This window comes from Pseudophryne corroboree, chromosome 6 (assembly GCF_028390025.1).
Source record: "Pseudophryne corroboree isolate aPseCor3 chromosome 6, aPseCor3.hap2, whole genome shotgun sequence".
Taxonomy (NCBI): Eukaryota; Metazoa; Chordata; class Amphibia; order Anura; family Myobatrachidae; genus Pseudophryne; species Pseudophryne corroboree.
The window spans coordinates 529,217,329-529,232,697 of NC_086449.1; the positions used below are offsets into that span (position 1 = coordinate 529,217,329).

Consider the following 15,369-nt stretch of genomic DNA (forward strand, 5'->3'; position numbering starts at 1 on the left):
GCCCGGTGTTTGTGTCGGCCACTAGGGTCGCTAATCTTACTCACACAGCTACCTCATTGCGCCTCTTTTTTTCTTTGCGTCATGTGCTGTTTGGGGAGGGTTTTTTGGAAGGGCCATCCTGCGTGACACTGCAGTGCCACTCCTAGATGGGCCCGGTGTTTGTGTCGGCCACTAGGGTCGCTAATCTTACTCGCACAGCTACCTCATTGCGCCTTTTTTTCTTTGCGTCATGTGCTGTTTGGGGAGGGTTTTTTGGAAGGGACATCCTGCGTGACACTGCAGTGCCACTCCTAGATGGGCCCGGTGTTTGTGTCGGCCACTAGGGTCGCTTATCTTACTCACACAGCGACCTCGGTGCAAATTTTAGGACTAAAAATAATATTGTGAGGTGTGAGGTATTCAGAATAGACTGAAAATGAGTGTAAATTATGGTTTTTGAGGTTAATAATACTTTGGGATCAAAATGACCCCCAAATTCTATGATTTAAGCTGTTTTTTAGTGTTTTTTGAAAAAAACACCCGAATCCAAAACACACCCGAATCCGACAAAAAAAAATTCGGTGAGGTTTTGCCAAAACGCGTTCGAACCCAAAACACGGCCGCGGAACCGAACCCAAAACCAAAACCCGAAAAATTTCAGGCGCTCATCTCTAGTAATAATGCTGTATTTCCAGTTTAAGTTAGGACTTTGAGGGTGCTACCTTTGACAACAAGTTACAATAGGATGCCAACAAAAAGTAGAAAAAGCAGTTGCCATAGTGGCGCCACTATATGACTACTCTTTTTTTTTTCTTCTTTTTGTTAGTATCCTATTGTAAATGTAAGCATGTTACATAAAGATAAACAATCACTCTCTACAAATGAGCTATCTTTTTCATGTTTGACCATGTTGCAAAAAATAAACAAAATATTCCCCTTAAGCTACAGCTATGTAGAAGTCAATGTTAAATTGGGGGACATGGTTATATTTACTGTTCTGTGCAATCATTTCAGAGCCTGCCAGAACAGGTTATGACTTTCAGATTGACTGTTTTCTGTAGATAAAAACTCTCGACTGTTGAGCAGATGTCATTACATAACCAAATCTACAGTTTGGACCGGACAGTGACTGAAATTCAGCAGAGGCATAATGTGCATGTCCAGTGTGTTGTGGGATTGGTATAAATAGCACTGCACTGCTAGCAGTGCGCTATAATACAGAAGGGCTTGCTAGATGTAATGCAGGACATGGACAGAAATTATATTACCTCTTCATTCTCAATTTTCAGTGTTGCTAGTCGAGACTGGAGTTGCTGATATCGAAGGATCAATTCACCCTGTAATGGTTGCTGAGCACTGACCTGACAAACCTTAAAAATACAAAAAAAAAAAATATCCCAATCACATATGAAAATCTCAGTTGGACAACAGCAGTTTGTATAATGCTATGGAATAATCCCATAACAATGAAACAGAGGCCTCACTATACTACTTCCTCACATCTTTTATACATTTATTTCTCTTTGGGTCATATTGAGATTTAGCTTAAGGGGTTTTGTCTTGCTTTTTGACATGTGTAATGCAGCTGTGGCTATTTTATTATTTTATCATTCACAACTTAGATTTTGTGACATACTGTACTTTAGTCACAGTACACATAAAATGGGCATTATAATAACTAGAATAGGCTTTGCTATTTTTAAAGGGCCACTGACACAAATACAAAAACATTAGACTTCAGTGGACCAGCTGTATAAATAACATTTAGAGATGTACTGCATCCTGTATGCGTTAAGGGATTTGAAATGATTGTCAGTTTTAGTAAACTTTAGTTTAAGTCTAGGATTTTGTAAGGTGAATTCTGATATCGCAATGGCTTTTGCAGATCTTTCATTTTTAGATAAAAACTATAAAAAAAAGAAATCTTATTTAGTTAGGTCTTCCGGCTTCATTTAAAATTATACATTAAGTATACTTTGTTTTTGTGAAGTCCAAATCATAAAATATGGTCCTGCATTCAACATGCAATCCACATTATGCATTCCAAATGGCTTTTTTTTCTTTCTGACCTCATCACCAAGGTGAGCTTGATACTCAAATTTCATTGGTGGACAGAAAGCGGTGGGGTACATCTCCATAAATCTTTGCTTGTCATTCCTGGGTTCCAAGTTATCGACGGCATTCTCTATGATGTCTAAACCTTCATGGCGTGAAGTCTCCAGGTTGTATTCAGCGGAGAGGTAGGTTCTCATGGCACGGTTTAGACTTGCATGGTACCCCAGGTCACAACACTGCAAATACAAAAAAAATAAATGCTGAAATCTAAGTACCTGCCAACAAAAACAAATGGGAATGTTCAGGATAGATGTAGGACAATGCAGTTCACAGCAATAAGCATCTATTGAAACAGTACCAAGAAAACAAGCAATCTGAGATGGAGAGAGCTTAGTAATGTTTTTATTGCACTGAGTCAATATACACAGAGGCATAAGAGACATTAAAACAGTTACAAACACTGAAACGAAAAGCACTAAACCAAAACGTTAGTGTCAAAACAATTCACTGGGAAATAGAAAAAAAAAATCATACAGAGTGGAAAGTGGAAATAGACTTGGCACCTTGTTTCAATCTTCATTTCGCACACAGCAGAGTGTGATTTCCCATTTTCAGTAATACCAGCTGTTTAATTCAGCCAAGGCTGATGATGAACTGTGAGCACATTGAAAAGTTTACATGTTCCAAAAATAATTGCACATCATCAAAGGGGAAGTTGTCTATTTGGGAGTAAGGCAGGATGCACTCCAGGTATTGCCATGTTATATGCAGCATAGCATACATTAGGAGCAATGTTCCATAACATGACGTGGTTTATGGTTTGTACACATGAAGTGGTTGTAGAGCAGCCTACGGTCCATGACAATGAACTATGTGATCACTTGTTCAAACATTGATCTATTGTTTACTATGACAAGTACATGTTTTGTCCTCATATGAACATGACAGTCCATGGATAGTGTGATAGACATTGGGGCTAACTCTGAGTCGCATGCAGTGGCTATATTCAATGCAGTGCAACACTGTCTTTGCTATGCATGTGTGTCTGAATCACTCTGCGCATGCATCCCAAATTTGTATGCACAGAGGGCCTGATTCATAGGTGGATACAAATATATGCAATGTCCGTGCGAAAATATGCAGAAGCAGCGACACGTGTCTTGTATGGGCTTCTCTGATCCACTGCCTGCATCCGAAGACAAGCATCAGATCCACAATGCGACCATCAGTCACAGCATTGGACTTCTGTGACACCATCAGGTTACTCAGGATGCCTGGCAAAACTTTACTGCCCAGGCCAGTCAAACTTTGTGCGAGAACGCAGCCACTGGCTTTTGCACAGCCAGAAAATGGGTCTCACACGCCCCCATTTTCTGGAACGCTCCTCGTCACCAACCTCAAACACCTGCAATCTGTCAATCAGGCTGCTGCTATGAAGGCACTGCAACCAGAGCCGCACCACCATCGCAAGACATGCGCATTGCGGCACAGTCCCAAAAATGATTGTTCAACTGCGACCATCTTGTGACTGCACACGGTGTTGAATCAGCCCCAGAGTTACGGATTGAATTTAAACGGTCAGTTTCCAAAATGTAAGGGGCGTTCCTGGACGGTGATTTGGAGGTAACAGGGGGCGGCTAAATAGACATACATTAGAATAAAGATTTAGATATGACTATGCCAAAGGAGGCAGCCACGGCTGCGCCTGCGACCGACTCAGAATCAGCCCCAATGGGATGGGTGCAGGAGTTGCCCACATTTTGTATATGGAGTACAGAAAATAACATAGGGGAGGGGCTTCAACAACCCCACCAGCAGTTTGAAAACCCCGCCCTAATCGGATGGCTTGCTCTGGACAGTTAGTGGCCGCACTGGAGCAAATGTGTTAGAGAATAAGGGGAGAACAGACACATTTGTTGATACCCTCACAGCTGAGTGAAACAATGCTTTACTTCAGAAATTGCCTGATGATTGCAGGGACTGCCTTTAAAAGGTTGTGCAACAAAATATCAGGTTAAGGGCGCCATCATTTCTGTCCCTAACATTTTTATTTGTTATTTAAAACATTCTGTTCAATCAAAAATTATTTTCAAAGCCTGATTTCTAATAAATATGCAATGCAAAATTATGTATGGCATTTTGCATTGCATATTCTCTAAAGTTATTTTAGAGAAAAATATGGGGTCTCTTTTTCGTGGAAGGGTACAATCAAATTTGTCCACTTCTGAAAGCAATTTTCCCACCTAATCACATCCAATATGAATGTTGAGGTTTTTCAGTGGAATTGTAGTGTAAAATTCCTTTCTGCTAAAAATGCTGGTTTCGCAGTTATGCTTCTGGGGCTAATTCAGCAAACAGATTAATAGACTTGGAAGACCAGGTAGGTTTTGCTTTAAAAAAAAAAAAGAAAAAAAAGAAAGAAAAAAAAAGGGTAATTTATTAACAAACAGCAGCAATGAGATGCATCCCATACTTTGATTACAGCTACAGTATGATTTAATCTAAAGCTAATTGTATCAGCCATAAGCGGAGTAATCAATTTGGAACATGATGAGTTGTGTGTCTGATCAGCCTACAGGCAGGACAGCCATGTTTGTCCAGATCGATCGTGGCCATATGCATTTGAATGCTGAACACTGAATTTGCAGATACAAACATAGTCTAGCCATTTTTCTGTCCAACGCTCATCACTTTGGTGACAAATATAGCACACTGTTGGTATAGTTTAGTCTAATAAACACGGATTTATTATTAAGCAAGTCTTTACATTTCTGAAAATGCAGTATAACTGCTGCCAAGATGATGCATGGTTTGACATTATCATTCCAGAATTTAATGTTTACATATATAGTTTCTGAGCCATGCTGTATTGTTCAATAAGCAAAGTTCAATATAGTCTATAGTTACTGATATAAATGAACCTTAATGCTTAATACTATAAAAACACCAATTTAATAAAGTTATTGAACTTTAACAGCATCAATTTTCTTTTTGAAAAACAAAAGTAATGATGTATTTTCTTTAAAGTGTCTCAGAAAAATTGTTAACATTTTCTATGTATTCTCACACATCATGTTAATAAGCCAGCCTTGTTGGTAGCTGCTCCCAGGGTCTGGTGCGCTTAAGCAGCAGACTTAAGGGAAGATTTAACAACAGGTGATATTCTGGTTATCGCTCCTTACGAATGTTAAATGGTGCTCCAGCTCCTGCCATGTGTTTGTAGTTGACTGGCTGGAGCACCATTTAACATTCACAACGAGTGATAACAAAAATATCACTCATTCGTAAATCTGCCTCTTAGTTGGAGAAGCTGCTGCCACTGGGAACATGCAGCAGCTCCATTCCTCTGCGTATAATGCATGTTGTAATAGCGACTCTTAAGATTGTTTATATGCTACCACTATTGTGGTAATGATTTGAGTTGGTGGCTAAGCCACGGTGTGCATGTGTGGAAGGAGGGTTCCAGGAAAATGGAAAACCCACCCCCCCCCTTCCCACTGCAGATATCTATGAAATGTAGGAACATGGCGGGCACAGAGCTGTTTTGTACTGTGAATAGTACATTTTGATTGTTTGTTTGTGACCCCCACTATCAGCTGCACTTATAGGAGTGAGCTACAGGTTCTACAGTTAAGGGGGGTACTGACAGGAGAGATGTGTGTTGAGCGATCTTAATACAGACCGCTCAGCACACATCTCTCCCCCCGCTCAGCACAGCGCGATGTGCTGAGCAAGGAGGGGCGCGACGACGCTGAAGTGAGCGACCCGCTAGATTAAGCCTGCATGCAGGCTCAATCTAGCACCGGCGATAGCGATGCGCAGGGCATACACACGGCAGATCCGTGCTTAAAATCTAAGAAATCTAGTCAGATTACTTAGATTTTAAACACGGATCTCTCAGTGTGTACCCCCCTTTACAGCCACAGGATATGACTTGTAGCTATCTCAAAGAGATGCAGATCTCTCCCTAAAGGCCCATATAGACGGGAGAGATGTGTGCTGAGCGATGTGAGAGAGGACGGGGGGCCGCTCATTTCACCCAGCAGGTGAAATGAGCGACGTGCTGGATTGAGCCTGCATGTAGGCCAATCTTGCACGGCGATAGCGATGTGCGGGGCCGCGCATCGATATCGCTGAGGGGGGTACACACGAGTGATCTGTGCTTAAATTCTAAGCAATCTAGTCAGATTGCTTAGATTTTAAAGCATGGATCTCTCCGTGAGCACCCCCCTTAACACACCCAGACCAAATATGTGCATGAACATTTTCTTGGTGGGAATAATTTTGGCATTATATACACCACCATCACAAATTAGTTTTCTATGTTGCTCATTTGAAAACCTGGAAAGAAAATCTTAAAAATGTTTAAGGGATACTTTGTTACAAATAAATGAAAGTATAAAATATTAAATACATTTTAGCAAGAGTGAGGTTATCTACAATGTGGCTGTGAAACTTCCAAATGGGTGCGTGTGAAGAAACAGTGGTTTACCTCACTGTCTCCGAAGTGGTGAATCTCTGCGCCTGTTATCACTAAGGAAACAATCGTTTCAGTGTGAGATTTTACTTAACATATACCACAGGGAAGTGGTTCACCACAACTGTTCAGAAAACCTTAGGTCTATGTGATATGGAAGAACAGTATCTACCTTACATAGCTGTTGTAGAACAATGATACCCAAATCATGCACTTTTTATCCCTTTCATCGGATGAAAATTAGGACAGTTCCAGGAAAATTTGGACTTGTTCACAATTGTATCTTATGTTTTTAGTTCTGATAAACACCTGAAACTTTTAAGTATAACATTTGTCAACTTGTATGTGTGGTACACTTGCCATGTAACAATAACATCCGTATTTAGTGAAGTGTCAATAAGTCTAGGCATTTATATTTGCCCGCCCAGTTGTGATGCCATTGTCGACTGTTCCTGCCATCAGCATAGCAGGTCGGTTACATGTGATACACGGCATACGTGATATTTCTGAACGATGCTGTTTACACATATATAAGCTGTATACGAGCCAATGCACTTCGGGAGTAATTCAGACCTGATCGCTGCTGCGCATTTTCGCACAGCGGGCGACCAGGTCTGAACTGCGCATGCACCACAATGCGCAGGCGCGACGGTCTGCAGCGACCGGGAGCGCCTGTCAGCGACGGGCTGGTGTGAGAAATCCGATCGCACCAGCGAACGCAAGAAGACTGACAGGAAGAGTGCATTTGTGGGTGGCAACTGACAGTGTCTAGGGAGTGTCCGGAAAACGCAGGAGGGACCCGGCGTTTTGTGGGAGGATGCATGACGTCATCTCTGGCCCCGATTATCGCTGTGGGTAAGTCCTGGGCTATGCAGAGACTGCACAAATTGCTGTTTGTGCAGTTCTCCAACACATGCGATCGCACACCAGCACACACACAATACCCTCCCCCTGTAGGCGGCGACTACCTGATCACAGGACAGCAAAAATCGCTGCCCAGCGATCAGGTCTGAATGACCTTCTTAGATGCATCGCTTGTCAGCTGTATGAACGATATATAGCATGTGCCCAGCCTTATTCTTTTACCTGACCTGAAAACCGCTTTATTTTATAGGCAAACAACCCAGCCCTGCATGTTTTATGGCACGCCCCTCCCAGCTCCAGAATTTGGTATGCTACTGAATTATTCAGTGTTATTTATTCTTCACTGTGATTTAAAAGGACAATCATTTAAAAAGGCAAAACCAATCTGGACGCCAGCACCAGGAAAAGTAGCACACTGATGATGCTACAAGCAGCTGCACAGCCTGCAGGATGCCTGCCGCATCCAAAGGACACTCTGGGTGGCACTGCCACAGCAATACTGGCTGCAGGGTGCCGTTCCAGGCAACCTACTTACTGGCAGCAAGGTACGTCAGGAAGCAACGGTGCCCCAACAGACACCTGCACTCTATACGGCGGGAATATTCGCACCCCAAAGTAACAGCCCTGGTTACCATTGTGTAGCTGTAAAACCACTTCAGATTTCAGTAAAAATATTTCTATTAATATACATATGTATATACAGTATATCTCACAAATGTAAAAGGGCTTGCATTGTTATTATGCATGTTATATTATACCAATACAAATTCTGCTACACCTACATATCACAGAGCCTCACCACTTTTATAGCAGGAATTGGCACTGTGCCAGGGAAAACATGGTTGCTGGAAGTTATGCTCTATGGTGACCTAGATTATACAGCAGAAGATACACTGGGCCTGATTCAAGAGGTGGGCACTGCTGATGGCGGACATAGTGGAGTGATTTTTGTTACTGTGCATGCATCTAAGTTGCATCCCACATGAGTCCCGATTGTGTCCGTTGCAGTTATTATTCCAGGCAGAGGGAGAAGTGTAAGGAAAATGTAGTGGGCGTTGATGAGTGGTGACAGGCAGGTGCCCGCACAGAGATGTCCAATCCTATGGCAGTGTCGTCGAAAGTGGTAGAAAACCCAGGCACTCTACCCCTCATAAGAGGCCATACTCGGAGGGAGAAGTTGATGGGGGCATAATGGGTGCACCAACGGCTATTACTACATGTGCAGACGCTGAAAGTGGGCATCTCAGTCCTTGCACTTAGCATAAAGTCGCAAACAGGCAACCGCCAATACACACTGCTGAAGCTCTTCTGCACCCACCTCAGAACCAGGCCCATTATCTCACATAATTAGACACATTTCAAATCAAATGACAAAAGAAAAAAAACTTACATCAATTAAATCTGAAAGGTCATGGATGTAATATTTGAAAACTGAAGCATTTGTTGCCTCCAGTGTTAATAAATATTCGTTCCTTGCTTTTATAGACTTCAGTTTGTTCTCAGAGTATTTGGCTTGACGCTGCAAATAAAGCAAACCGTATAAAAAAAATTGCACAGAACTTATACACCAGCAAAAGATGAAATAATGTTATATAATGCATGACATGAAACAGAAAATGACCTGCAGTATACGAAATGGAAACATTATGTCAAATTAAGAAACCAGACAAATGTAGCATCATGGACCTCTTCAGTATCCAGAAAGTAGGGCGTTCTCATTAAAGGCAGAACAACAAATCCTAAAAAGCATTGCAGTAACCCTGGATAATGTTTGGCCATGCTAAGTATATGTGATAAAGAAGAGCCTTACCTTCTCCTTCATTTTCTCTATCTTTTTCACTGAGCTCCGTCTTTGGTGCTTGTCCTCCAGTCGTAAATGGAAGACTGGGTCGGACCTTCCAATCTGTTTCTCTTCTTGTTTTTCAGCTTCTTTCAGCTTAAATTCCGCATTGATACTCTCTGCATGATACATGTGGTACGTTTTCATGACCTGCAGAAGAGGTATGCACTTTAAATATAAAGCACTTATAGCAAGAAAGGATTTCAAAGCAAAAAACATTATTTAGTGCTCACATGCTTGAAATTGTAGGCTCACAATCTGACCATTATAATGTAGTTTTACTGCATGTATCTCACTGATTTTGTCTACAGGAAAGGAAGGTAACAAAATATTTTCAGTGCTACCGATTTCAGGAAGCAGCCTTACATTGTTACTGCACAAGGGGAGCATATGCTATACATGCTCCTGGCTCCATTCCAAAGGTATATACCCCAGGCAACCATAGAGTGAAGCTTCTGATGAGATTATTTAATAGGTCAACTCTACCATTTTACACAAATAATCAATCCATAATAATGGAACTTTTAGTGCCTGGCTACATGATTTATATACATTCTCTGAATTGAAGTGACAATACTTGAAATGTCCGACCTTATAGACAGCACATTACAGCAAGTGTTAGGATCTAGAACATTTTACTGGTTGAAAAGAACAGTAAATTAGGTCTGAGAGTGGCGGCATCTGATTGGTTATGCAGCCATCCTCAACCTGTGCTAACAGTGATTCAGCCAAGTTTCGGCTGGCCAAATATCCCAGACTGGGCTAACACAAGTATGTCTAAACAAAATAGCCTTGACCATTAAGCAGCCGGACTGGCCCATGGGCACCTTCAGTTGAATAAAAAGGTAGTGAGCATTCCAATAAGATCCCACTGATGACTAGATGTTACGATCACATAAGAAAAATTAAAAAATTACAAAAGTATGTTGCCTTCCCATAATGATTACAGCATAGCAGGGGATACACGTTTAATTTGCCGGCTGTCGTCAGCCAGAGTACTGGCGTTACAGGACTATTCCCACTCGTGGGTGTCCACAACACCCATACAGTGGGATAGATCCTGTGGCGAGTGCAACGAGCCACTCAGCCCACAGCATGGCGAGCCTGGGACTCTCTGCGCTCGCACCACTGCCGGCATAGTGGCGGCCAGGATGCCTCTGTTGGTATATTGCATGCACTCACTCAAACTAACATCATTGAGAAACCTAAAGAGATAACATATCTAATTTCTAGTTTTGCATCAACACTCAGCAGAATGTATGTGCATACTCTGCACAAAGATTCATCCGGTATGTTCGTTTGCATTAATTTGAGTCGCAGCCGTTGACTGATAATCCTGAAGGTCAAATCATTATGAAGAAATATATGGTAAAAAACTTGCTAAGTGTAGCCCAACTGAAAATAGACTTGTGGTTTTGTCTGAAGGGCCTTGCTAGATGTTTGGTTTGTAGGTAAACCCTCCGATTGATTTGGATATTGAGGGTCAGGGTCTGGAAGTGACAACTTCCCCTTTTCCATTTGCTGTCGGCAGGGGCCGCGGTGAAACAGAAAACTAATCTCACCAGAAAGAGCGGTAGAAGTCAGTCAATTCAGCTATACTTTGACAAAGAAAGCCTATAGGAGGGACTACTCAAGTCTTTTGGGAGGCACATGGAGGGCATCATTTGTCTACTGGTTACAAAAAGTAATATTTGAACAACTGTTTGCAATTGGATTCTAACATGACGATCCTAGTGCCTACTGGTCTACCTGAAGTGATCCTGCTGGGACAATGGCATTGTAAAGCCAGTAGTAGGGATTATTACAGAAAATTGAATTGATGGTGCCCTTTGCGTTTATTCAACTGTTAGGAAAAGCAGGCCCATCCTCCCTCCACGGAGACAAGTTGATTGATAGGAAATGACAACGCTGATGATACTGAAAATTTGCAATTCACCTTTTTTTTTTTTTTTCCATCACAGCTGTTGGATCTACGCAATAAAGCTCACAGCTGTGGATAACTGCAGAAACACACATATGTAACTGCTACAAGTCTTTTTGCTCACAAAGTGTAACCTTCCCCTAAAGCAAAGGCGGAAAACATGAAACATACTAAGAAAGAATAGAAAGTAAAAGGCACATAAACAGGTAATATGCTTTTTGAACTTCCTTTAAAAACACAAATCTATTTAATGAACTAGAACCAAGTAAATGTATCCTATTGTGCAGGTATCGTCCACATGGAGGTCCCGCTCACACACAGCTATAGCTATTATATAGCTATATTATATATATATATATATAATATATATATATTATATAGCTATATTATATAGCTATAGCTATAGCTACACACAGCTATTCTAATGGCTGGCCAAGGATGTTATTCATACAATAACCGTTGGCCTAAACATCTGAAGGAAATAATAGTAACCAAACTTTATGACCTATAAGTAGCCACACAAAACTGTTTCCGTGCAAATCAGAGTCATCTAAACATTGTTTATACTCAAATAATAAACGTGTCTGTTAGCAAAATGATACTATGGTGGAACAGATCTGTTTATTTTGTTGTCAGACATTATAAAAACAATACATAATAAAGGTGTTAATAATAAAAATAAGTTAATAAAAAAATTCCATTTGTTCCTCATATGGAAGAATATAAACTGTGGACACTTTAATATGTATTTTTAATAAAAGTGTATAAAATTCATATACAAGCTGGGCTCCTTTTAACGACTATAAATGACATTATCAAAACATTTAGGATGCTGTGGTTAGTTGTTCAGTGCTGGCTCAGTAAAAGATTATGGACCAAACGTAATAGCCCATGATTTGCACAGTAGGAGCGGGCACAATTCCGGCAAGAGTCACTAGATTTAAGGCAGCTTTAAACTAGTTGCTGCTTTAAATCTAGTGGCTATCTTGCTGGAATTGTGACGGCTACCATTGGGCCGGAAGTAATGCAGTGTGAGATGGCTGGAGCTCCGAGATTCTGACCAAACTCGTACATTTTCTTTAAAGCAGCAAACATATACAAGGCAAAATTAGGCTTGTTTTACCTTGGAAATGATTGCAGCTTTAAAAGAACAAAACCAAAAAACATGAGTTCTGCCAGAATCTCTGAGCTCCGGCTGTCTCGCACTGCATGAAACACTTATAGGCCCTACACAGTGGGTGACATGAGTGAAAGATATGAACGAGATACCGTTCATATCTTTCAGTGTGGAGGCACCAGCAATGACCCATGTGCGGCCCCGCGCTCGTTCATCGCTGGTGCCCCGTCACTTGTGCATGCAGGCCAGTATGGACGATCTCGTCCATATTTGCCTGCACTGCTACGGAGCCGGGTGACGGGGGGGAGTGAAGAAACTTCACTCCCCTCGTCACCTCCCCCCCCACCGCGTCGCCCGTCGGCCGTATCTGCCGTCGGGCAGCTCGGCGACGCATCGCGCAGTGTGTAGGGCCCTTTACTTTGTTCACCACTTTAGTATAAAATGTTGTTGAAATAAACCAACTAATGCAAACTTATCATCAACACATGATATGATGGCAGTGATATCCTCCTGCAATAACAAAGGCTGTCACCACTATTTTGTACAAATCTACAAGGAAATCTCTTACACAGCCAATTATATAGCTTAGTGAGCAGCAAGGTTCCTTATATATTATACTAACGAATACAGTAAATGCTAATTAGGGAGGAGTAAAATTACTTATCTGGGAGGACAAGCTGATTGGATCAGAGAGAAGATGAACAGGTAACCAGTGATTGGAATTGTAGTCTATGAAACTAATAAGAACAGAGTGTAAGCTGTGTGGAGCAGCAGGGCCCTCTCTACCCTGTCTCATTTTTACACCTTCTTTGCTAACATTGTATGTACTTGTTCTTTGCATGATTTCTTTTATGTATACCGTGTTATAACCACTGTCCGGCACCATACACTTTTGTTGGTGGTCCTTAGGTTCCATTTATTTATTTATTTATTTATTTATTTACTAGAATTAATAAAAAAGCAGCTGAAAGCTATAAACCCCCAGGGTTATATTTCAACATCCATTTTTGTGTACAAATCAACACATTCAAAAGCCATTTACACAAAAGAGATCCCTTTTTATGGTCCATAAAGTGACATGTCCAAAAACAGTGTGATATCGCTCTATCAAATGGCAAGCATCAACATAATTTATACACAAATGTTTCTTATTAGAACACATATTAACAGAATGATTATAGAAAGCAGAGCCTAATAGAAGGATGAGCTCAAGTCAATGAATTCTTGTAGAATACAGTGGCAGTGACTTTAGCGTACTCTAACATTTTCCTATAATACTAAATATAACTATGAAGCGTCTCCAGGATATTCATCATGCACACACTGAGTGGTTAATAGGATTCATAATGCTTCACAATCCTTGACATGTATTTTCTGCACTAGAGGACACAAACCCACAGGGTTATCATGTTGCTAGGTAAGAGAGAAAGGGCTCGTTTTACTAAGCAGCAGCTTTGACCTCAAAATTACGGTAATAATAATATTAGAGCCACTAGTGCTTGAAAAAGCTGCCACCTAGTAAATCTAGCCCAAGTAGTTTGACTGTACATGCACAGTAGACAAAAAGCTGCCACCTAGTAAATCTAGCCCAAGTAGTTTGACTGTACATGCACAGTAGACAAAAAGCTGCCACCTAGTAAATCTAGCCCAAGTAGTTTGACTGTACATGCACAGTAGACAAAAAGCTGCCACCTAGTAAATCTAGCCCCAGTAGTTTGACTGTACATGCACAGTAGACAAAAAGCTGCCACCTAGTAAATCTAGCCCAAGTAGTTTGACTGTACATGCACAGTAGACAAAAAGCTGCCACCTAGTAAATCTAGCCCAAGTAGTTTGACTGTACATGCACAGTAGACAAAAAGCTGCCACCTAGTAAATCTAGCCCAAGTAGTTTGACTGTACATGCACAGTAGACAAAAAGCTGCCACCTAGTAAATCTAGCCCAAGTAGTTTGACTGTACATGCACAGTAGACAAAAAGCTGCCACCTAGTAAATCTAGCCCAAGTAGTTTTACTGTACCTGTACATGCACAGTAGACAAAAAGCTGCCACCTAGTAAATCTAGCCCAAGTAGTTTTACTGTACATGCACAGTAGACAAAAAGCTGCCACCTAGTAAATCTAGCCCAAGTAGTTTGACTGTACATGCACAGTAGACAAAAAGCTGCCACCTAGTAAATCTAGCCCAAGTAGTTTTACAGTACATGCACAGTAGACAAAAAGCTGCCACCTAGTAAATCTAGCCCAAGTAGTTTTACTGTACATGCACAGTAGACAAAAAGCTGCCACCTAGTAAATCTAGACCAAGTAGTTTGACTGTACATGCACAGTAGACAAAAAGCTGCCACCTAGTAAATCTAGCCCAAGTAGTTTGACTGTACATGCACAGTAGACAAAAAGCTGCCACCTAGTAAATCTAGCCCAAGTAGTTTTACTGTACCTGTACATGCACAGTAGACAAAAAGCTGCCACCTAGTAAATCTAGCCCAAGTAGTTTGACTGTACATGCACAGTAGACAAAAAGCTGCCACCTAGTAAATCTAGCCCAAGTAGTTTGACTGTACATGCACAGTAAACACAAGATAAGGCCAGCACTATGAACTAAAAAAATGCACTGTTCTAAAACCTGAGTTTGGACAACTTGTACTATATGGGAATGAAGTGAATAAAACGGATCTCTACTTTCTTACCCTGATCACTGTCCCTAAATTTGTTGGTGGCGAGAGCAGACAGGAGTCTGTTTTGTGAACTCCGGCAAATAGGGTCTCGGCTGGAATTTAACCCATGGCCTCAGGACTATGGACTCAAATATATATATATATATATATTACACATACATACACAGACTTCCTGGGGGCAGTTCCAAAACTGGAACAGACATGAAAGAGAATAGGAAAGGATTAAGGATATTGGGAAGCCATCAGGGCTGGTCTAGTATCCAGCTCAACCTCCACCATGATTAAAGAGAACGCAGACAAGGTATATTTGCAATAGTATCTTAAGGTGTGTACACACGGTGAGATCCTTGCTATGCCCGATTTTGACTATGCGATTTCCCTTGAACTCCCCCAGATTTTGACTGTCTGTACTTGAGATTTTGTCTATGTACGATTTTGA

At 41.2% G+C, this 15,369-nt stretch overlaps 1 protein-coding gene across 5 annotated transcripts in view; it reads right to left on the bottom strand.

Moving 5' to 3' along the window:
• Positions 1-15,369, bottom strand: part of SRGAP1 (SLIT-ROBO Rho GTPase activating protein 1) — a 291,433-nt gene that overhangs the window by 71,613 nt on the left and 204,451 nt on the right. For all 5 annotated transcript variants that reach the window (XM_063927572.1, XM_063927574.1, XM_063927573.1 and 2 more), the window contains exons 5-8: positions 9,186-9,365; positions 8,766-8,894; positions 2,049-2,270; positions 1,248-1,349 (exon numbers count right to left, since the gene is read on the bottom strand). In XM_063927572.1, the coding sequence (XP_063783642.1) occupies positions 1,248-1,349; positions 2,049-2,270; positions 8,766-8,894; positions 9,186-9,365 (633 nt within the window). The remainder of the gene's footprint in view (positions 1-1,247; positions 1,350-2,048; positions 2,271-8,765; positions 8,895-9,185; positions 9,366-15,369) is intronic.